At 38.7% G+C, this 25738-nt stretch overlaps 1 protein-coding gene across 2 annotated transcripts in view; it reads right to left on the reverse strand.

Annotated features, from left to right (window-relative positions):
- LOC136886892 (uncharacterized protein F13E9.13, mitochondrial) overlaps positions 1–25738 on the reverse strand; it is a 175440-nt gene that overhangs the window by 59796 nt on the left and 89906 nt on the right. For both annotated transcript variants that reach the window (XM_067159743.2, XM_067159742.2), the window contains one exon: positions 23389–23588. In XM_067159743.2, the coding sequence (XP_067015844.2) occupies positions 23389–23588 (200 nt within the window). The remainder of the gene's footprint in view (positions 1–23388; positions 23589–25738) is intronic.

Below are 25738 nucleotides of genomic sequence, written 5' to 3' on the forward strand. Positions count from 1 at the left end.
TCAGTTTGAAGAAGAAAACATGGATTCAGAGGTAACAGAGGAACAATAGACCTCATTTTTGCTGTTAGACAACTAATGGAAAAGTATTGGGAGAGGGGGAAAGATCTCATACTAGTGCTTCTAGATATAGGAAAAGTCTATGACAGTGTTCCAAAGAGCAAAATATGGGAATGTCTGCATAAACTAAGGGCTCTAAGTTCTCTAATTCGTAAGATCCAATTGCTATATGAAAACTGGAAAGTAGTGTACAAATAGGGAATGGTAGATCTGAATGGTTCAAAACAAAGAGAGGTGTACAACCAGGCAGTGCACTATCTCCACTACTTTTCCTTGCACTCATGGATGTAATCATTAAAGAAATAAAGAAATAAAAGATGCAGAACCTGGAGATTTGAATTCATTACTGTTCGCAGATGATGTTGCCATTTGGGGAGAAACAGAGCAAGAAGTCCAAAGGAAATTAGATTCCTGGGTCAACAAATTTAAGGATTATAAGTTAACTGTGAGTAAGAAGAAAACAGTAGCAATAAAATTGAGTAGAACACCCAGCGAATGTGACCTCAAACCTCATGAAGGGAGAATTGAATATGTAGAAAGCTTCAGCCATCTTGGAAGTATTGTATCGAACCAGGGAAGTGCTAAATTGAAAATCCAGAACAGAGTGACAAAAGGTTCCTCGTTCTTCCATCAGGTACGAAATCTACTGTGGGACAATGCAGTTCCCGTAAAAGCCAAACAATGTTCAAATCTTACCTCCTGCCAATCATTACATATGGATTGGAGACCTGTGTGTTACTGAAAAGAGACTTCAGCAAACTGCAAGCATGTGAAATGAAATGTTGATGATCTGCTATGCAAAAAACAAGAAGAGACAGAATTAGAAATGAGTGCATTAGAAATGACATGCAAGTGACCTGTACGATGGAAGAAAGACTACGCGTTGCACGGTTGAAATGGTTTGGGCATGTGCAAAGGATGGAAGAGACTAGAACCCCCAGATAATACTTGGAAATGGCAGTACCTGGAAGGAGACCTGTTGGATGTCGCAGAAGAAGGTGGCTGGACCAAATAAATGCAGACCTTATCGAGAAAGGAACAACACTGCAGGATGTGAAAGGAGAGAAACTCTGTAATGATGGGAACCGATGGAGGCATATTGTTCACAAAAGTCCTACCCAGCCCGCTGGAAGGATACCCAAATGATGATGAATGCTTGACCATATGTTGCTGCACAAACACGTGCCTTCTTGTTGTCATAGGATGTCAGACTGTTGCCCTGGCCAGCCCAATCACCGGACTTGTCACCAATCGAAAATGTGTGGGGTATTATGAAACGACGGGTGCGCTGCTGTGATCCAATGCCAACCACCAAATATGAACTGTGGAAACAGGTGAATGCAGCATGGATGGCTATATCCCAGGATGCCATTCGTGCCTTATACGCGACAATGCCATCACGCATGGAACAAAGTTATCAGGGCCCTTGGAAGACCCAGTGTCTACTACTCAACAGGACACATGCTGAACCTAGGTGACTGAAATGCTAATCATTTCTGCAGAAGACACAAATGAACATGTCCTATGAATATCAATCAATCACTACTGATCTGCATTTAGGGCAGTCGCCCACGTGGGAGATTCCCTACCTGTTGTTTTCCTAGCCTTTTCTTAAATGATTGCAAAGAAATTGGAATATTAATGAACATCTCCCTTGGTAAGTTATTCCAATCCCTAACTTCCCTTCCTATAAACAAATATTTGCCCCAATTTGTCCTCTTGAATTCCAACTTTATCTTCATATTGTGATCATTCCAACTTTTAAAGACACCACTCAAACTTATTCGTCTATTGATGTCAGTCCATGCCATCTATCCGCTGACAGCTTGGAAGTCCAGCAGCTCGCCTCCTTTCTCCCAAGTCTTCTCAGTCCAAACTTTGCAACATTTTAGTAACGCTACTCTTTTGTCGGAAATCACCCAGAACAAATCGAGCTGCTTTTCTTTAGATTTTTTCCAGTTCATGAATCAAGTATTCCTGGCGAGGGTCCCATACACTGGAACCATAGTCTATATGGAGTCTTACCAGAGAGTAATACGCCCTCTCATTTACATCCTTACTACAACCCCTAAATACCCTCATAACCATGTGCAGATATCAGTACACTTTATTTACAATCCTCATAACCATGAGCAGATATCAGTACACTTTATTTACAACCATATTTATGTGATTACCCCAATGAACATCTTTCTTTCCTTATATTAACACCTAGGTACTTACCATGATCCCCAAAAAGAACATTCACCCCATCAAAGCAGTAATTTTTTTTTCTTGGTAGTTGTTTTACGTCGCACTGACACAGATAGGTCTTACGGCGACGATGGGACAGGAAAGGGATAGGAGTGGGAAGGAAGTGGCCGTGGCCTTAATTAAGGTACAGCCCCAGCATTTGCCTGGTGTGAAAATGGGAAACCATGGAAAACCATTTTCAGGGCTGCCGACAGTGGGGTTCGAACCTACTATCTCCCGAATACTGGATACTTGCCGCGCTTAAGCGACTGCAGCTATCGAGCTCGGTAAAGCAGTACTTAAAACAGAGGACTTTTCCTATTAGTGAAACTCACAACCTGACTTTTAACCCTGTTTATCATCATGCCATTGCCTGCTGTCCATCTCACAACATTATCAAGGTCATTTTGCAGTTGGTCACAATCTTTTAACTTATTTATTACTCTATACAGAATAAAAAAGCCTTATCTCTGATTCCACTTCTTTACTCATATCATTGATATATACAAGATAACATAAAGGTCCAAAAATACTGCCTTGAGGAATTCCCATCTTAATTATTACAGGGTCAGATACGGCTTTGCCTACTCTAATCCTCTGACTTCTATTTTCTAGAAATATCACCACCAATTCAGTCACTCATTTGTCTAGTGCAATTGTGCTCATTTCTACCAGTAGTCTCTCATGATCAACCCTATCAAATGCCTTAGATAGGTCAATCCAGGATATCTGCTATATCTTGCTGCATCCTACAAGTTGAGCTTCAGTGGAATAACCTTTCCTAAACCTGAACTGTGTTCTATCGAACCAGTTATTAATTTCACAAACATGTCTAATATTATCAGAAATAATGCTTTCCCAAAGCTTACATACAATGCATGTCAAACTGACTGGCCTATAATTTTCTGCTTTCTTTCCTTTATACACAGGGGCTACTATAGCAACTATCCATTTGTTTGGTATAGCTCCTTCATGCACACAATAATCAAATAAGTACTTCAGGTATGTGGTACTATACCTAAAACCTATTGTCTTCAGTATATCCCCCAAAACCTTATCAGTTCCAGCTGCATTTTTTGTTTTCAAATTTTGTACTTTACTATAAATGTTGTTTTCATAGGTAAATTGTAATACTTCTTTAACATTAGTCACCTCCTCTATCTGGACATTATCCTTGTAACCAACAATCTTTACATACAGCTGACTGAATACTTCTGCCTTTTGAAGACCCTCACATACACACTCCCCTTGTTCATTAATGATTCCTGTAATGCCCTTCTTGGAACCTGTTTCTGCCTTAAAGTACCTATACATACCTTTCCATTTTTCACTAAAATTTGTATGACTGCCAATTATGCTTGCCATCATGTTATTCTTAGCAGACTTCTTTGTTAGATTCAACTTCCTAGTAAGTTTCAATTTCTTCTTACTTCCACAGCCATTTCTAACTCTATTTCTTTCTAGCCTGCACCTCCTTCTTAGTCTCTTTACTTCTTTGTTATAATATAGTTGGACTTTACCATTCCTTACCACCTTTAAAGGTACAAACCTGTTTTCACATTCCTCAATAATTGCTTTAAACCCATCCCAGAGTATGTTTACAGTTTTATTTACCATTTTCCAGATCATAGTTACTTTTTTTAAACTCCCTCATGCCTGTTTTATCAGCTATATGGTCCTGCCTAACAGTCCTAAATTTAATACCTTCTCAATCAATCAATATCAATCAATCAATACTGATCTGCATTTAGGGCAGTTGCCCAGGTGGCAGATTCCCTATCTGTTGTTTTCCTAGCCTTTTCCTAAATGATTTCAAAGAAATTAGAAATTTATTGAACGTCTCCCTTGGTAAGTTATTCCAATCCCTAACTCCCCTTCCTATAAATGAATATTTGCCCCAGTTTGTCCTCTTGAATTCCAACTTTATCTTCATATTGTGATCTTTCCTACTTTTATAAGCGCCACTCAAACTTACTCGTCTACTAATGTCATTCCACGCCATCTCTCCGCTGACAGCTCGGAACATACCACTTATTACAAGTGATGAAAATCATTTTTCGTCCGTATTGAAAGTTTCATAAACTGTATATAGGAAAATATCTTTTGTTTATTTCCACCTATTCAATACAATATAAGATGTTGGCATTTAAGTTGTACAGTTTACATACCACTTAGTCGGCCGCCTTTCTCTCAATTCTTCCCAACCCAAACTTTGCAACATTTTTGTAACGCTACTCTTTTGTCGGAAATCACCCAGAACAATTCGAGCTGCTTTTCTTTGGATTTTTTCCAATTCTTGAATCAGGTAATCCTGGTGAGGGTCCCATACACTGGAACCATACTCTAGTTGGGGTCTTACCAGAGACTTATATGCGCCCTCCTTTACATCCTTACTACAACCTCTAAACACCCTCATAACCATGTGCAGAGATCTGTACCCTTTATTTACAATTCCATTTACGTGATTACCCCAATGAAGATCATTCCTTTCATTAACACCTAAATACTTAACAATGATCCCCAACAGGAACTTTCACCCCATCAACGCAGTAATTAAAACTGAGAGGACTTTTTCTATTTGTGAAACTCACAACCTGACTTTTAACCCCATTTATCAACATACCATTGCCTGCTGTCCATCTCACAACATTATCGAGGTCACGTTGCAGTTGCTCAGAATCTTGTAAATTATTTATTACTCTATACAGAATAACATCATCTGCAAAAAGCCTTACCTCCGATTCCACTCCTTTACTCATATCATTTATATATAAGAAAACATAAAGGTCCGATAATACTGCCTTGAGGAATTCCCCTCTTAATTATTACAGGGTCAGATAAAGCTTCAGTAGCCAGTAGTCTCCCATGATCCACCCTATCAAATACTTCAGACAGGTCAAACGCGATACAGTCCATTTGACCTCCAGAATCCATGATATCTGCTATATCTTGCTGGAATCCTACAAGTTGAGCTTCAGTGGAATAACCTTTCCTAAAACCGAACTGCCTTCTATCGAACCAGTTATTAATTTCACAAACATGTCTAATATAATCAGAAAGAATGCCTTCCCAAAGCTTATATACAATGTATGTCAAACTTACTGGCCTGTAATTTTCAGCTTTATGTCTATCACACTTTCCTTTATACACAGGGGCTACAATAGCAACTCTCCATTCATCTGGTATAGCTCCTCCGACCAAACAATAATCAAATAAGTACCTCAGATATGGCACTATATCCCAACCCATTGTCTTTAGTATATCACCAGAAATCTGATCAATTCCAGCTGCTTTTCTAGTTTTCAACTTTTGTATCTTATTGTAAATGTCATTGTTATTATATGTAAATTTTAATACTTCACTGGCCTTAGTCTCCTCCTCTATCTCGACATTTTCCTTGTAACCAACAATCTTTACATACTGCTGACTGAATACTTCTGCCTTTTGAAGATCCTCACATACACACTCCCCTTGTTCATTAATTATTCCTGGAATGTCCTTTTTGGAACCTGTTTCTGCCTTAAAATACCTATACATACCCTTCCATTTCAATAAAATTTCTATGACTGCTACAATAGCAACTCTCCATTCATCTGGTATAGCTCCTCCGACCAAACAATGCTTGCCATCATGTTATCCTTAGCTGCCTTCTTTGCTAGATTCAATTTTCTAGTAAGTTCCTTAAATTTCTCCTTACTTCCACAGCCATTTCTAACTCTATTTCTTTCCAGTCTGCACCTCCTTCTTAGTCTCTTTATTTCTCTATTATAATATAGTTGGACTTTACCATTCCTTACCACCTTTAAAGGTACAAACCTGTTTTCACATTCCTCAATAATTGCTTTAAACCCATCCCAGAGTATGTTTACATTTTTATTTACCGTTTTCCACCGATCATAGTTACTTTTTAGAAACGGCCTCATACCTGCTTTATCAGCCATATGGTACTGCCTAATAGTCCTACTTTTAAGACCTTCCTTTCTATCACATTTATTTTTGACTACGACAAAAACAGCTTCATGATCACTAATACCATCTATTACTTCAGTTTCCCTATAGAGCTCATCTGGTTTTATCAGCACGACATCCAGGATATTTTTCCCTCTGGTTGGTTCCATCACTTTCTGAATCAGCTGTCCTTCCCATATTAACTTATTTGCCATTTGTTGGTCATGCTTCCTGTCGTTCGCATTTCCTTCCCAATTGGCATCTGGCAAATTCAGATCTCCCGCTACAATCACATTTCTTTCCATATCGTTTCCCACGTAGCTCATTATCTTATCAAATTCTGTATTTACGCAAATAATCCCTGCTGTCGAATAATCCCTGCACCCTAATTTTAGAAAGGATAATTTTGAAAAAATGAAATTGACAAAAATTCCTTCCAGTGAAAGAGTAACCTAGGCATTTCATATCACTCCTCAAGTTCCACGTGGTCTTTATGCAAATACGAACATGGCGGATGTAGCTACTTTGCCTGAACACATTTCAGATATTAAAAATGCATTATCACTGCTATAAAATACATCTGCCATGAAAAGGAGCAAGTAGGCCTTCTTATGTGACAAGTACTTCATTAATCTGAACTTGCAATACAGGTAGGCTCGATTTGCTGTAGATCGGAAGATTCTTTGTCTCTCGCGTCACTAGAATCCTTTCCTAAATTACTTACAAATTCATCACACTCCACGTCTAAAACATTTCACACACATGATCTCCTTTTACTCGGAGATTAACACGACCAATGGTGGATAATTATTTTCATGCAATGTAAACACTTGAAACAGACACACCTGTGAACTCGTTTGTTAGTTTTGCAATACAGTAAAACTTGTTAATTTGAAGTTGTGAGGATGCAAAAAATGTGACTTCAAATTATCTGATTTCGAATTAACCGCCAACTCACAATTCAGAAATGCCAACCCTTGCCGCATTACAAAATATTCTAAGACCCGTTACTGCGTGAAATTAACACTGAATCATAGTTTAAACCTTTCAAATGCCATGAAAACAAAAGCTATTTCCAAAATGTATCCAACAAGGCGCATTTACAGTATTCAAATAATACACTTGGATAACTCACTGGCAAATATAACCTCACATAAAGAAAGAAAAAGAAATGATTCAAAGATGAGGAGAAATCTATGCTGGCTCCCCTGTGCAAGTGCCTTATTCATTGGATTATTGTACTGTATGCATTATAGATGTCTTGCACTTGCACAGAAAGTATCCGATGCCCTTAAAACACAGTTGCTTATCGATCATTCCTATGACGAGGGGAGGAAGTAGGAAGTCTCTTACTTCCGTCTGCATTGCAACACAGAACAGTGACTCTATCATTGTACGATTTCCCGCCATGGCACTTCTCTCCTAATTCAGAATTGTCGCATCACAAAATCTTCTAAGACCAATTAATGCATGCAATCACCTTGATTCATAATTTAAATCTTTCAAATGCCATGGAAAAACTATTTCCGAAATGTATCCAACAAGGTGCATTTACATTATTCAAATAAAGCACTTGGATAAATCACTGGCAAACATAACCTCATAAAACAAAAAATCAAAGATGAGGACATATTATGATGGCTCCCCAGTGCAAGTGCCTTGTTTTTTTAAGATTACTGTACTGTTTGTATTTTTAAATGCCTTTTACTTGCATGGAAATCTTGTGGCTTGTCAAACTTTCCTATGACAAGACGCTTCCGTCTGCATTGCAACATAGTACAATGCCACCATCTCCTTTAAAACCATAAGTCCGTTTGATCTCAACATTTTAAGAAAGATGAAGTTTCATCGGCATTGAGAATACTGTTCAGTGCATACGAATTGATTATAATTATTAGCCACGGTTTTTCGCCAACTGTCGGCATCGCCAGTGTTCACGGATTCTGTTTTTCCGCACACAGCCTGCTACATGATATTGTGGCGTTCCTTAAAACGCTGAATATTAATGAATTACGATTTCATTCATTTCATTTCATTCAAACTTAGCAACTATGAAACACGCGTTCTATTGTCACCCAAGAAAATTTGAATTTAAATCACTCTGTAAAAATTTTTTAAAAAATGTAAATTCAGTTCTTAATTAAAAGTCTGAATTGTTTTCCGTTTAAATATTACATACAGTGGCAGGTTTCTTCCACCTGCAGTTACACAAAGCATAACTGCACACCCAACATCAAAAAATATGTTGTTGTTTTTTTTTTTTGCTATCTGTTTTACGTCGCGCTGACACAGATAGGTCTTATGGCAACAATGGGAAGGGAAAGGCCTAGGAATGGGAAGGAAGCTGCCGTGGCCTTAATTAAGGTACAGCCCCAGCATTTGCCTGGTATGAAAATGGGAAACCATGGAAAACCATCTTCAGAGCTGCCGACAGTGGGGTTCGAACCCACTATCTCCCGGATGCGAGCTCACAGCTGCGTGCTCCTAACCGCACGGCGAAAAATATGTGAACCAGGAGCACGTTGCCAACCTTGACGCAAATAAAACCCACACCGCAATTTCTTGCCTCAAATTATTTTTAAAAATATGCGGGGATTATTCGCGTAAATACGGTAATTCTGAATCAGCGTCAGTGCTACCCTTTCCTGGTCTGTACACTCCAAAGACATCAGGTTGCCTATTATCTTTAGAGATGAGCCCACACATAGAATTTCATGTTTGTTACCTTTAACTTTTTTGTAGCTTACAAATTCTTCTTTCACCAGAATGAATACTCCCCCTCCTAGCATTCCTAGCCTATTTCTATGATACACACTCCAGTTCCGTGAGAATATTTCTGCATCCATTATATTATTTCTCAGCCATGATTCAACTCCTATTACAAGATCTGGTAAGTACATATCTATTAAATTATTTAATTCTATTTCTTTCTTTACAATACTTCTACAGTTCAGCACTAACACTTTTATGTCATCCCTACTTGACTTCCAGATCCCTGTTTCCTTACCACAGCTCCCTAGACCACCCCGCTTCCCTGAATATACTTCCCTATAACCCTTCTAAGCAAATTTCTTAACTTATATGTACCACTGTGGTTTAAGTGAAGGCCATCTGAGTGCAGATCCCTATCTCCTACCCACCCATTAGGATCTAGAAATCTCACTTGCAGTTTCCCACATACCCACTCCATAGTCTCATGTAAATCCCCAATCACCTTCCAGTCAGTATCCCTCCTACACAGTATTCCACTTACAACAATCTCTGCATTCTTAAACTTCACCCATGCTGCATTTACTAGATCCCACACATCCCCAACTATGTTTGTACTTATACCTGCTTGCCTTACGTTGTTGGTAAAAGCAAAGCAAAGTCATCTCCGTACAGGCCATGAAGGCCCTTAGAGGGGTGGAAGGTAAAGACTTCCACCATTTGTAACCTCGGCACGTGATGGGGCACAGTGGTTAGCTCTACGCCCGGCCGTCTTTGCCCCCAGGAATTAACCTGGTACTGATTTTTGGTGTAGACTGAGTGAACCTCAGGGCCATATGCACCTCTGGAAGTGGAAATCTCGTTTCTTAAATTTTACGAATTCCTGACGGGGATTCGAACCCACGTCCTTCCGGGCGAACTGAGCACGCCTTTACCGCCTCGGCCAGGAAGCCCCCTACGTTGTTGGTATCAACGTGAAACACTACCACTCTTCTTTCCTTCCTCCTTCTCTTATACTTTCTTTAACATTTGTCTTAACCTAATCCCTGGATAACACTCTATCTTGGTTCCCTTTCCTTCACACACTTTCCCCACATGTCTAACAATGGAATCCCCCATGACCAGAGCCTCAACCCTACCAACCTCATCTGATCCCCTCCCCTCCTTGTCAGCTCTATCTTTCCCCACTGCTGCAGAAGCTGCTTCCTCCTCCCTTTTCTCTCGCCCATGACCCTGTTCTACCTGTCCTTTCCTATTCTCTGTTCTACATTTTTCTTTCCTACCTTTTCCTCCTACTTCCTCACTTCTCAGCAACAGTTCCCTGTTCGTCATTTTCCCTCTGTTGTTCTACGTGCAGTGACTTGTACTGATTTCTCACAGACACTTGTCCTGAATTCTGATCCTGAATAGAGCCCTTAGCCTGCAAACTCCTTCCCTTTAAAGCATTACCTAGACCATCTGTCTTCTACCATTCCCCCCTTTTCTTCCCATCCCTCTTTTACACCTACTGTATTCTGTACATTTTTTGAGGGAGGCCAACTTTCCTTCCTGTACTCTGATTGAATCCTCAAACACTCCAACTCCTCCCTCATACTCCTTAATGCCTGGCCACACCCACAGTTCTTACACTTGCACTCCTTAGCCATTCTTTACAGAATAATGAAAAGAAAAGGACAAATAAAATAACTTATTCTGTGTAAAATAAAAATGAAAGGAAAGAAATATTGTCTAGGATGATACACAAAGATCACACAACAATAAGGTAATTAATATAGGCTACTACTGCACTACAATACTACTTAGTTGTACTAAATCTTTATCCTACAACACCCTAACAGGGTGAAAACTGCTGTTAATTACTGCAAAGCTGAAAGGAATACACAAGAATTACACAATTCTAAACTGCAGTTAAGTCTACCCAGATTACTACAAGAGAATTCTAGTAAGAGAGTTACTACAGATACTATACTAAATTATTTCACAGTAATAGAATAAGAATACTAATTTCTAATAAGATACTACAATACACTACAGCAATTTTAAATTATGTTCAGATGTATCCTAATTACAACAGGTTATTAGTAAGCACAAACAGAAATGGAAATTACAATTAAAGTTTGAAATTTGCAAGAACTACTCAGAGATTACCAACAAAGCTAAATACGTAGGCAGATTATTAGTAGTACTATTTTATACTACTATGCTATAATAGAAATGAAAACTGCTGTTTGGTTAAATGCTGAAGGAGCAAGAGGGAATGGGAAGCGTTTGCTGGACTTCTGTGCTAGTATGGGTTTAGCAGTTACGAATACATTCTTCAAGCATAAGTCTATTCACCGCTACACGTGGGAGGCTAGGGGTACACAAAGATACACACGAATAGGCCTATAACAGGCAAAATAATATCTAATATACTGTATCAACACTACAGTTCTTAACTGAAATGTGGTTATGTTATTTTTACAGCTGGTAGATTACTATTATTTTTCCTACTACACGGGACGGAAAATAAAAGTGTCCTTAAATGCTGAAAAATAAGAGGTTGACTACAATAATTTATCTAAAAAACTTTTGTCAAAACTACGCCGGGTATAAATTGCAATTATTGGGATATAGGAATTTGATTATTAACTTTTACTCGATGAATAATCAAAGGTGCAAAGTACGAAGTATGCTGGGGACTTGGAACTACAAATTATCAGAATACAGTAATCAGCTGATTCAAGGTGTCCTGTTTTTTATGGAGATTCAATGCAAGATACTGAACTAATATAATATAACAGAGATCGTTTTAACTCTCGTTCAGTCACAGCCTTCCTGATTCTTAAAATTCTCCAGGTTGTTATGACAAATTTTAGCAATATGTCGTGGAAACACACTGTTCTTTAGGGAACTGTTTTGCAAGGTACCTACATTAGGACAATTATCCCATGTCTTTGTTTGAGTCATCAGTCGATAGACTGGCTTGATGTAGCTCTCTCTATATGCCACCATGCCACCCTATCCTGTGCTAACTTTTCATTGTTATTTAACTGCTGCATCCTACATCTGCTCTAATCTGCTTGTCATATTCTTACCTTGATCTACTCTACCGTTCTTGCCGCCTACACTTCCCTCAAAAACCAACTGAACAAGTCCTGCGTGTTTTAAGATTTGTCCTATCATTCTATCTCTTCTTTTCATCAAATTTAGCCACAAAGATCTCCTCTCATCAATTAGATTCAGAATCTGTTCATTCGTGATTCGATCTATCCATGTCACCTTCAGCATTCTTCTATAACAACACATTTCAAAAGCTTCTATTCTCTTCCCTACCGAGCTCGATAGCTGCAGTCGCTTAAGTGCGGCCAGTATCCAGTAATCGGGAGATAGTGGGTTCGAGCCCCACTGTCGGCAGCCCTGAAGATGGTTCTCCGTGGTTTCCCATTTTCACACCAGGCAAATGCCGGGGCTGTACCTTAATTAAGGCCACGGCTGCTTCCTTCCAATTCCTAGGCCTTTCCTGTCCCATCGTCGCCATAAGACATATCTGTGTCGGTGCGACGTAAAACAAATAGCAACAAAAAAAACAAAAAAAATCTCTTTCCTTCTGAGCTAGTTATCGTCCATGTTTCACTTCCATACCAAACCACGCTCCAGACGAGAAAGTCATCAAAAACATTTTTCTAATACCTGTATCAATGTTTGAAATGAGCAGATTTTCTTAAGAAAGGCCTTCTTTGCTTGTCCTAGCCTGCATTTTATGTCCACATTACTTCGGCCATCATTAGTTATTTTACTACCCAAGAAACAATATTCATCTACTTCCTTTATGACTCCATTTCCTAATTATTACATGTAATGAACTTCATGGTGGTCTGTATTGAAAATTGTATATTATCTTAAAACAATTAAGTTTATTAAAATGATCAACCTATTCAATACAATACATTCTTAAGAATGTTTACAACTTATACATGACACTCAAACTGGGACATGTTTCGCCCTAGTTGTGCGCATCTTCAGCTTAATTTTTTTCTCCTCAAAATCAAATGTTATTGGGATCCCGATATTCTCAAATTGAACCATCTTAATAGCTAAAATAGTATGAGTTAAAAATACAGTGTGTCGATCTCATTACTGACAGTTGAACAATTATTTAATGGAGTTCCTGAAGCAGTCTTAAAATTAATTCATTAAAAGGTTATGAAAGGGTGATTGGTAAATGTGGGGAAGATATGGAAGCTAATGGGAATGGGAAGCGTTAGCTGGACTTCTGTGCTAGTATGGGTTTAGCAGTTACGAATACATTCTTCAAGCATAAGTCTATTCACCGCTACACGTGGGAGGCTAGGGGTACCAGATCCATAATAGACTATATCTTAACTGACTTCGAATTCAGGAAGTAGAGTAGCTAACAGTCGAGCTGGCGCCACGAACGATACGATCTTGCCACATAAAACACAAGGTGACATTCAACAACTTTATTTCCTCAGTGGACATCATTCTTCCGTCTTAAAGGCCATTTTTCGAGAGTCTCCCAATTAACCACACATCAGGATTGTGGCAGATAACATGCTTTGAGCACTTTGGAATTATCGTTGATCTAACTGTCTTTATTATCTCATATTCTCCAAACCATTACAGTGTATAAATTAGGTCGCCAGACAACTATAGATCGTTTTTAAATCAGCATGAACCAAGTGCTTGGCTCACAGTTATTTCAATTTCACAGTGTGTTAAAGTGCCTTTTGTAAAGAAGACTTGACTTAGAAAGAATAGGACTACGATTTTAGAAACATCAAGAGGTTTTGTCTAATATCCTTTTGAATACTATCGATAGTTGTTATCAGACAACAAGCATTTTAATTAACATCCAGATTACTTTTATCTTAAATCTCTTTATCCGGTTACTGTATACTGTATAGTGTCCTAATGTGGTGTTTATTTTGTATCAAGTGTTAATGTATCATTATTTGTTAAACATTGATTTATAAGACCTAACCTCATGACAATTTTAATAGGTGCCAACATCAGATATTTTAATGAATTAATTTTAAGACTGCTTCAAGAACTCCATTAAATAATTGTTAACCTGTCAGTAATGAGACAGACACATTGTATTTTTAACTTATACTATTTTAGCTATTAAGATAGTTCAATCTGAGAATATCGGGATCCCAATAACATTTGATTTTGAGGTGAAAAAAATTAGGCTGAAGATGCCCAAAACTAGGGCGAAACATGTCCCAATTTGAGTGTCATGTATAAGTTGTAAACATTCTTAAAAATGTATTGTATTGAATAGGTTGACCATTTTAATAAAAATTGTTTTAAGATAATGATTAATTTCCTAATCTAATATTACCTGCATCACCTGACTTTGTATGACTGCACTCCATTACTTTTGTTTTAGACCTTTATTTTTATCTTCTACTCCTTACCCAAGACTCCGTCCATACCATTCAGCAATTTCTCCAGATCTTTTACCGTCTCAGATAAAATAACAATATCATTGGCAAATCTCAGGGTTTTGATTTCCTCTACTTCGATTGTGATTCCCTTTCAAAATTCTTAATTGATTTCCTTTACTGCCTGTTCGATATAAACATTGAAAAGGAGGAGCGACAAACTGCAGCCTTTCCTCACTCCTTTCTGGACTGCTACTTCTTGTTCATAGCCCTCGATTCTTATCACTGCAGACTGCTTTTCTTTTTTCTTTTTTTTAGACTGTAGATAATTCTTCATTCTCGGGACCTGATCCTGATCACCTTCAGAATCACAAATAACTTGGCCCTATCAACATTATTGAATGCCTTTTCTAGATCTACGAACGCCATATACGTGGGCTTGCCCTTCTTAATTCGATCTGCTAAGATCAGATGAAAAGTCAGGATTGCTTCACGTGCTCCTGTTTTTCTTCTGAAGCCAAAGTGATCTTCTCCCAACTCAGTTTCAACTTGTCTTTCCATTCTTCTGTAAATAATACGTGTTAGAATTTTGGTGGCGTGAGATACTAAACTAATGGTGCGGTAGTCTTCACGCTTGTCAGCACCGGCTTTGTGGAGGAATAGGTATAACAACATTCTGCCAAAAATCAGATGGCATTTCTCCTGTCTCATACATTTTATACACTAAATGGAATAACCCCACCATGGTGGTTTCCCATACGGCAGTCAGTAATTCACAGAGAGTAAAGAATACAGGGATATGCCTTGGAGCTCTGAGAGTGAAGCCCAATGACAGTGGTCTACACAGGGGGTGTGGTCGTAAATAGGCGCAAGAGTGCATGCTATTTTTTTATAGTCAAATCTGTCACAGCTCACTGAAGTGAATACGGTAAACGCAAATTGTAATTGCGGGAATGTTCAGATGCAAACACTCTACAACATGCTAAAACGTAAAAAGGATACTAATATTTAGTTGATGTTGTTTTAGATCTTAACAATGTTGTGTTGTGCATACGATTGCACGAATCGGAAATCCAAAAATATTCCTGGAATAACATTTCACGGGTAAGATTCTAAGTATGGTTTGTAATATGTAGTACAGTATTATTTATTTATTTACATATTTTACGCCCACATTGGAGCACTGAAATCAATACATTTGAGTTAATTTCTTCTTCTTCTTCTCCCAGAACTTTTTCATCCTCTCCGACCTGGAAGCCCTTTGTGTGTCCGATATAGTATATTGTTTCCGTTCAACTGCTTTTAGTTTGAGACTTATGCTTTTGTTCTTCAAAATCCTCTTCTCTTTTCTGTCTTTGATTTGTTGCCGAGTTATACCCAATTCTTCCAAATCGTCCTGAACTTCTTTGAACCAATTATTATTGATTTTATTCTTCAAAAAGTAATCGAATAGTTGTTTCAATATCCTGGTGTCTGCTAATCTTGATATGTGACAGAAAAAGGAAATTCTTCTTTTACGCATTGTAGATATTATTGATTCACAGTATATTATATTACCTCCATTGTTATTGTGCTAGTATTTCGGAGTCTCAGAAGCACCGTCCACTTTTTGTAAGAATTTTTAGGTTAGACTTGTTATATATCGTCAATTTTTCCTGAGGTTTCCTGTTCATGAAGAAAGGAGAACAGAGTGGATTAGAGCCATTAGAAGGGAAAACTGGATACTTTCTCCTTACACTAGAATATGTTCAGCACATTTCAAACCGGAATTGTTTGATTGGTCCATGAAGAAATTTATTTTGAAGGAGAATGCAGTACCTACCACTATTTTCGAAGCATTCCCTTCTTACCTACAGAATTAGAGCACTCATGGCCTAGAGAGTTTTTCATTTTGGTGCCCTTTGTGGCCCTTGTCTTCCTTTGGCCGATACCTTAATTTTTCGAAGGGTCGGATCCCTTCCATTTTTCTTCCTAATTAGTGTTAATAGAGGGTTGCCCAGTTGTACTTCCTCTTAAAACAATAATCACTACCACCACCTCTAAAATACATATCCCCATATGGGTGAGGATAGATTAAGGCCCACGGTATCCCCTGCCTGTCGTAAAAGTCCCTGTGGAGTTGGGGATAGTAGAACAACACCCACGGTATCCCCTGCTTTTTGTAAGAGGTGACTGAAAGAGGCCCCAGGAACTCTCAATTTGGGAGCATGGGTTAGCAACCACGGACCCCTTAGCTGAGTCCTGGCATTGCTTCCACTTACTTATGCCAGGCTGATTTTAATCTCATGTCCAACCTCCGATGGTCAACTCTTGTTCTTTTCTGACCTCGAGGTTATAAGAGGATTCGAAGGCTAGGGAGTCTTTCATTTTCTCGCCCTTCATGGCCCTTGTCTTTCTTCGGCCGATATCTTCATTTCTCTCTGATTAGAGTTAATAGAGGATGGTTGCCTAGTTGTACTCCCTCTTAAGGCAATAATCACCACCACATGTGTCCAGCTCCATGGCTAAATGGTTAGCGTGCTGGCCTTTGGTCACAGGGGACCCGGGTTTGATTTCCGGCAAGGTCAGAAATTTTAACCATCACTGGTTAATTTTGCTGGCATGGGGGCTGGATGTATGTGTCATCTTCATCATCACTTCATCCTTATCTTGATGCGCAGGTCGCCTACGGGAGTCAAATCAAAAGACCTGCACCTGGCGAGCCAAACATGTCCTTGGACACTCCCGGCACTAAAAGCCATATGCCATTTCATTTACCACCACGTGTCTTAAAAGGCGATTTAGGGGGCCTAAAGGGCTTTTACCTTCGGTGTGTGGTTTGGCGTCCAAGCATTTCAAAGTTAGCAAATATCGTTTCTTAAGAAATGCCTTCCTTGCTTGTGCTAAACTGAATTTTATATCCTCCTTACTTCTGCCATCCTAGGAGGCGAACGCTTGCACTTCCTAGAAAATACACTTTGAAACATTTTAAATCCTATGTGGGCTTATGGCCTTAAGATACAGAGGCTAAGCCGATACTACAGAGGGTGACTAGTTGGAGAAAATGTTCCAAAAGAAGAGATACAATTAAAAGTTTTACAAAATCATAGTCACCCCAATACCAAGTTGAATGGGAATTAAAAGAGGGAGAACACTATTTATTCCCTAAGTTAGAATATAGTCCTTAGACTTGCTGGAGAAATTACATTTAAAAGAAGATGGTGAACTTTAGAAATTTACATTAAGAATGAATCTTGAAACTTTCCCCTCAAGTCAGCTTTCTGAAACCATCACATAATTAAAAGATGTCTGTCATTACCTTGAGCTGGGGGCCTTCCGACGGCGGGCAAGGCTTGCCCCCTGCCTCCACCATGTATGCACTCTAGACCTCAAGACTGGAGCGATGAAAAGACAACATGGCCCAAAAGCTCTCAGCTTTTATAGCAGAAGGGAAGGTTCCATAACTCTCTAGGCCGAAGGCCTGGACACATCCTCAATTATGATCGGCTAATTGAATAAATATCCAACATTTCTGATTGGCTAATCATTTCATGAAGAAGGAAGAGATAGAAGTGCTAGTAAACTTTAGAAGACAAAAAACAATCTACAAACACTTCAGTTTAGAAAACTTAAAAATACAAAAATTCTTTTGAAAATTAATTGTCCATCCTCCCACCAGATGGGGAACATAAGTCGATAGAAGAGACATATGAAGATTATTCAAACTTCTTCCAATACACAGTTCAAGGTTCACATTACATATAGCCTTCTAGAAGGCACTCAATTTAAATGTATGGAGTAGGTATACCTCCGGTACAATAATAATAATAATAATAATCATAAAATACATTAATCAAACATGCATCCCAGTAAAGTAGCACACACATCATTGTTAGAAACTTGCCCCCATTGGCAGCAGCACACATCTCAAGGTGTCAAACCAATTCTGTCTGCACATTTGGCCAGACATCGACATTCTCCAAATATAAGATACATGCCTGCATACTCATCCCAAATGACATACGAATAGGCCCAGTACTGCGTCCAGCACACTGCACCACAGATAACATTACTACTTCACCCTCAGATACGTTGAATGTGAAAACAGTTCATTATGAGTTGTACATATGAACTTGCGTAAAAAAAAAAAAATTAAAAAAAAAAACATAATATGAACAAAAATTAGCAACAAATAAGAATTAAATGAACGACTGTAAAGTAATAAAATTTAAACAGTTGGGGGGGATTTGAACTGCAAACCATACACTCAAACAAACACAAAGTAACAGCGCTTTACCACTAGGTTAATGCAGCAGCACACTGACCGCTGTCCTCCTCCTGTCGCAAGAGTGCCATGCTTCTGATGCGATATTGCCAGATGCTCAACTTTTGACAACTAATTCTGACAATTCGAAGTATTTGGCAAAATTTTAACCAGGATAAATGGACTTACGACACACGTATATGGCAGTTTCTGAACACCTTGTATTTCAAATCTGTTGTTCTTGTTGTATGAGTCATCAGTCCATAGACTGGTTTGATGTAGCTCTCCATGCCACCCTATCCTGTGCTAACCTTTTCATTTCTATGTAACTATTGCATCCTACATCTGCTCTAATCTACTTGTTATATTCATACCTTGGTCTACCCCTACCGTTCTTACTACCTACACTTCCTTCAAAAACCAACTGAACAAGTCCTGGGTTTCTTAAGATGTGTTCTATCATTCTATCTCTTCTTCTCGTCAAATTTAGCCAAATCGATCTCTTCTCGCCAATTCGATTCAGTATCTCTTCATTCGTGATTCGATCTATCCATCTCACCTTCAGCATTCTTCTGTAACACCACATTTCAAAAGCTTCTATTCTCTTTCTTTCTGAGCTAGTTATCATCCATGTTTCACTTCCATACAATGCCACGCTCCACACGAAAGTCTTCAAAAAATCTTTCTAATTCCTATATCAATGTTAAAGTTTTCTTAAAAAAACTCTTCCTTGTTTGTGCTAATCTGCATTTTATGTCCTCCTTACTTCTGCCATCGTTAGTTATTTTACTACCCGAGTAACAATATTCATCTACTTCCTTTAAGACCTCATTTCCTAGTTTAATATTTCCTGCATCACTTGCCTTCATTCGACAAAACTCCATTACTTTTGTTTTGGACTTATTCATTTTCATCTTGTACTCCTTACCCAAGACTTCATCCATACCATTCAGCAGCTTCTCGAGATCTTCTGCAGTCTCAGATAAAATAACAATATCATCGGCAAATCTCAAGGTTTTGATTTCCTCTCCTTGGATTGTGATTCCCTTTCCAAATTCATCTTTGATTTCCTTTACTGCTTGTTCTATGCAAACACTGAAAAGGAGGCGGGGACAAACTTCAGCCTTGCCTTATTCCTTTCTGGATTGCTGCTTCTTTTTCAAAGCCCTCGATTCTTATCACTGCAGACTGATTTTTATATAGATTGTAGATAATTCTTCGTTCTCGGTATCTGATCCCAATCACCTTCAGAATCTTAAATGACTTGGTACAATCAACATTATCGAATGCCTTTTCTAGATCTACGAATGCCATGTACGTGGGCTTGTCCTTCTTGATTCAATCCTCTAAGATCAGACGTAAAGTCAGGATTGCTTCACGTGTTCCTAGATTTCTTCTGAAGCCAAACTGATCTTCTCCCAACTCAGCTTCAAATTGTTTTTCCATTCTTCTGTAAATAATATGTGTTAAAATTTTGCAGGCACGAGATACTAAACTAATGGTGCGGTAGTTTTCATACCTGTCAGCACCAGCTTTCTTGGGAATAGGTATGACAACATTCTGCCGAAAATCGGATGGGACTTCTCCTGTCTCATACATCTTACACACTAAATGGAATAACCTTGCCATGCTGGTTTCTCCTAAGGCAGTCAGTAATTCAGAGGGAATGTCATCAATTCCAGATGCCTTGTTCCTATTTAGGTCTCTCACAGCTCTGTCAAACTCTGACCTCAAAATTGGGTCTCCCATTTCATCAGCATCAACAGCCACTTCTTGTTCCAGAACCAAATTATCTACATCTTCACCTTGATACAACTGTTGGATATGTTCCTGCCATCTTTTTGCTTTGTCTTCTTTCCCTAAAAGTGGCTTTCCATCTGAGCTCTTAATATTCATACACCTAGATTTCCTTTCTCCAAAGGTTTCGTTGATCTTCCTGTATGCAACATCTACCTTTCCTACGACCATACATCCTTCGACATCCTTGCACTTCTCCTTCAGCCAGTCTTCCTTAGCTACCTTGCACTTTCTATCCACTTCATTCTTTGATCGCCTGTATTCTTTTCTGCCCTCTTCATTTCTAGCATTCTTGTATTTTTGTCGTTCAATCAGGTCTAGTATCTCCTGAGTTATCCACTGATTCTTAGTTGATCTTTCCTTCCTTCCTAACATTTCTTCAGCAGCCCTACTGACTTCATTTTTCATGACTATCCACTCTTCCTCTATTGTGTTTCCTTCAGTCTTTTCATTTAGTCTTTGTGCAACATGTTCCTTGAAACAATCCCTCACACTCTTTTCTTTCAACTTGTCTAGATCCCATCTTTTTGCATTCTTACCTTTCTTCAATTTTTCAGCTTCAGCTGGCATTTCATGACTAACAAGTTGTGGTCAGAGTCTACGTCTGCTTCTGGGAAAGTTTTGCACTCCAACACCTGATTTCTGAATCTCTGCCTAATCATAATGAAGTCTATTTGATACCTTCCAGCATCTCCAGGTCTTGTCCACTTATAAACGTTGTTTGTCGTGTTTGAACCAAGTATTGGCAAGAACTAAATTATGATCAGTGCAGAATTCAACCAGCCGACTTCCTCTTTCATTCCTTTGTCCCAATCCGAATTCTCCTACTGTATTATCTTCTCTTCCTTGGCCTACCACTGCATTCCAGTCTCCCATCACAATTAGATTCTCGTCACCTTTTACATATTGCATATATGCCCGGTTTCTGGAATGGTGAGATATCTTTCCGATAGCTATTGCTTTGTTAGAGCTGTCGACTCGATAAATCTTCGCTGCGTTGCACAGTGGAACAACAGCTAACTTATCGAACTGTCAACTATTGGCTCGTTGATCAAGTTTCATAAATACACACTAGATGCCACCCCTCGTACTGCTTTGTTTTTGTGCATTAGGTGTGTTCCCTAGATTGTCGGGCGCATGCGCACAAGTAATGCATCGCATTTGAGCTTTCTGTGCAGCTCCTATTATCCCATCTTTACCATGCAGCGAGAAATGGGTATTCAACTAGTTCTTGCAGACGTGGGTGTCAGTTTCGTGGTATTTAAGGACTGTCAGAAGAATTTGACATTGTTTGAGGATTTCTAATGAAATATGTACACGAGTGACACATGTCACGCGCAATCCAGTTTGCACTGAGCCTTATAAGTATACCGTATATCTTTCCTGTTATTACAAAATATGAACAGTGTTTGATCACAGCATAACGATATATATCGGGTAATTAACATAATTATATAACCTGTCAGTCCCTTGTAATGTAATATCGTTAATTAAAAACAATCCCACGATAAAAGTATATGCTCACTGCCAATGCAAGTAGGCCTACTGCAGGCCTACTACGATAAATGTGCAATTATCGGTTATACTCAGTTACTGGTACCAGTGCTTTCATGGACACGAATGCAGTCACAGATACACATATGATAAGACTCAGTAGTATTGAATCTTAAAGGGTATCATAATTAATAATTGATCAACAGGGGACAATGGAAAATTATTTGTCACAGGACGCAAATTGTCGCCTGTAACCTCTACCAAACATATGGCAGTAATTTGTTTAGCCTCAATCTGTCTTTGAATTCATTTGCACTACTGTATACTTCATTAGAACATTAGGCGGACATTGATATAATCGTGGTCGTTCTAGAATGTTGACCATTTCTATAATTTCTTCGTCGGAAGAAGATCAGGAAGCCATAGAAAATATTAACAAACACAATGTTAGCTGCTGATACTGAAGTACTGCGCACGCGCCCAGCAAGTTAACAAATAGATATCTCCTGCTCAGGGCCCTCTAAGTTAGCAAGCGATTTATCGAACCGATAGATGTATCTTACGTTCGCGCAATGCCAAAACACAAGTTAACCATTCGATACCGCTATAGGTTCGATATCTCACGTTCCGGAAACCGGGCATAAATCTTTTATCTCTTCATATATTCTTTTGATTTCCTCATCATCCGCTGAGCTAGTAGGCATACAGACCTGCACTATTGTGGTGGGCATTTGTTTGGTGTCTATCTTGACGACAATAATTCTTTCACTATGCTGGTCGTAGTAGCTTACCCGCTGCCCTTGTTCATTATTAAACCAACTCCTGCATTTCCCCTGTTTGATTTTGTGTTGATAATTCGGTAGTCGCCTGACCAAATATCCTGTTCTCCCTGCCAACATACTTCACTTATACCAACTACACCTAAATTTAGTCTATCCATGTTCCTTTTCAGATTCTCTAATCTACCACAACGATTCAAACTTCTAACATTCCATGCTCTGACTCACAGAATGTCAGTATCCATCTTCCTGATGATCGCCCCCTCTCGTGTAGTCCCCACCCGGAGATCCGAATGGGGGACTAGTTTACCTCCGGAATATTTTACCCAGGAGGAAACCATCATCAGTACATCATTCATACAGAGAGAGCTGCATGTACTCGGGAGTTAGTTACGGCTGTAGTTTCCCATTGCTTTCAGCCGTGTAGCAGTATCAACATAGCTAAACCATGTTGAGTATTATTACAAGGCCATATCAGTCAATCATCCAGACTGCCGCCCTTGCAACATCCAAAAGGCTGCTACCCCCCTTTCGATGAACCATTCCTTAGTCTGGTCTCTCAACAGATACCCATCCAATATGGTTGCACCTGCGGCTTGTCTATCTGCTTCATTGGGACACGCAAGCCTCCCTACGGCGCAAGGTCCTATGGTTCGCAGGAGAGGATTTCAAATCTAAGAACTTTAATAAAGCTGATAAATCTAGCTTAAAATATCTGTGAGTTATAATTATAACTTACCTATGTTTCTTCTTAATATCCGTAAATATAAGCAAATCATCTGCTCCAATTTTACGCCGATATCGTAGTAAATCTCCAGCAGTAGAATCTATGAAACCTTCATCAGCAATGTGGCTAAATACAAAGCCTTCAGCCCAAATGAACTGCAAACCAGCAGCATGTGCCACAGCTACTGCTTCCTTATTTCCTCCTGCTAAAATCTAATTAAGTCAGGGAAAAAATATTAAATTTTATATAATAAGTATATAATAGAAAGAACAAATTCCATTCCTTCATATGCTCCTTTTGTTTATAAATAAATCACATAGAAAAAGCAGAATTTACAGCCACTATGCTACAAAGTTGCAAACAAATTATGGAAGTTCAGAATTCTCATTCTCGTAACGTTTAACTCCTCATTTCCTTAATAAGGTTATCCAAATTGTCAGTGGCATAAAGATTTCAGACATTCCAATTTCCCATTTGTATATTTTAATTCCAATGAAGGACTACCAATGACTAGGGACCATTGGTCTCTGATTTCTTGCTACAGTTATTCCAGGGAACATACTAACAGTATGGTTTGTTGTACCGTCATGGTGTTGACTCAGCTGCCCTCAATTTGGGGAGCAAAAACTACTGGTAGCAGTCCCTCAGGAAGTGATACTTTCCATGAAGTATTTTAATGTAATTTCCTCCTTTAGAGGCCCTTCACTTGATCAAGCTTGTTGGCAAGCTTAGGGTGTCAGACTATCAATCAATCATGATAGATCTGCATTTAGCGCTAACCCCCAGGCTTCATATACCATATTAATTGTTTACCTAGTCTTTCCTCAAATAATTTCAAAGAAATTGAAACTTTATCAAACATTTCCCTTGATAAACAATTCAAATAGCTAATTCCTCTTCCTATAAACCGGTGGTGCTCAGCTGGGCACCCGTTGAGGCTAGCACAGTGCAGCCGGGCTGGCCTGACGTAAATGCGGGCAACTTATGTAGCAAGCATATGTCACAGTGAAGCGAGAGACCAAACTACTATGTGGACTACGTGGCAGGGAAGTGAAACAGCGTCATTCAACTTCAACTACGATGTGAAACATTGATAGGGGAACAGTATCAAAAACAAATAAAAAGGATCACAAGAAAACCAATCTTTTCAACATATTCCGGTTTGATTTCTACTGCGCTCTATATAAACAGTCAGTTTTATTTTCTTATATGCTTATATAAGGATTTAAGTGTACAAGCTACAATTTACAATTCCTTGAATGGGAATGACAGTATTTGCATTAAAAAAGGAAAATTCCTCTTATTCATTCAGCAAAAAATAATATATTTACATAATTCAACACATTTACTGCTTCATTTTGCACAGTGTTGTAGTGTTATGTGACTTTCCCTGTTCACTGAATTTCACAAAATATAAATTTCATGTTTCCATATTGACAGCTAAACTAATATTCTTTAAATCTCTATAAAAATGATTTATTGTTGAACAGTATCCTCCTTATTCAATACCTCATGGTTAATGTGAATTTCTGTAAATAGTACCGGTATTTAAAACTTATCAAGCGTCCAATGATAATAGCTAGCCTCCATATATAGCGAGGGAGTTTCATCACATGTGAGGACATGGATATTTACTATCCAAAATTAAAGTACAACAACAATGACAACAATATAAATGCATCTACCAAATATATTTATACAGTATGCCTTCAAATAAATAACATAAGTGATGTTACTCCTGATAAGCAATAATTGGATTGTGGGAAAGTTTATTAGATAATTTAAACCCAAGAAACTACAGGCCACAGCTTATCCACATTAACTCCATCTTTTATCAGAAATGTGACTAAAGAACCTCTTAAAATACAATAGTGAACATTTTAATTCATGACGTACAGTACAATAATACTTGAGTTTATTGGCCCAGCTCTTTATTGTATCCGGTCAAAATACATTAACTGCAATGAACATAAATAATTTATTTCGTACAACGTAAATGGTAAATGACCTGGATTTCTGCCCTCATTCTTTCATTATTTACTGCCTCCATTTCAACTCGGGTACCACTGCATATCGAGAGTGACTGGGAGAACTTCGCCGAACCTTCACGGCCTTTGACGTAGCCACAACGTCACTGTGGTTGAATAGCAAACGTTCAACACCAGCCGGCCCACCTACTTACAGTGCTCGACGCCTGCAGGATGAAATCCCCAGCTTGAGCATCTCTGCTGTAAACTAATACAGTCAAAACCCTATATAACGCCACCTGATACTCCACCACCAAGACAAGAAACGAGGTTATAAATGTGTTTGATTAATCGCCAACTTGGCAATATATCAGCAGAAACCTGGAAACCTTTCC

This window comes from Anabrus simplex, chromosome 1, assembly GCF_040414725.1.
Source record: "Anabrus simplex isolate iqAnaSimp1 chromosome 1, ASM4041472v1, whole genome shotgun sequence".
NCBI classification, from domain to species: domain Eukaryota; kingdom Metazoa; phylum Arthropoda; class Insecta; order Orthoptera; family Tettigoniidae; genus Anabrus; species Anabrus simplex.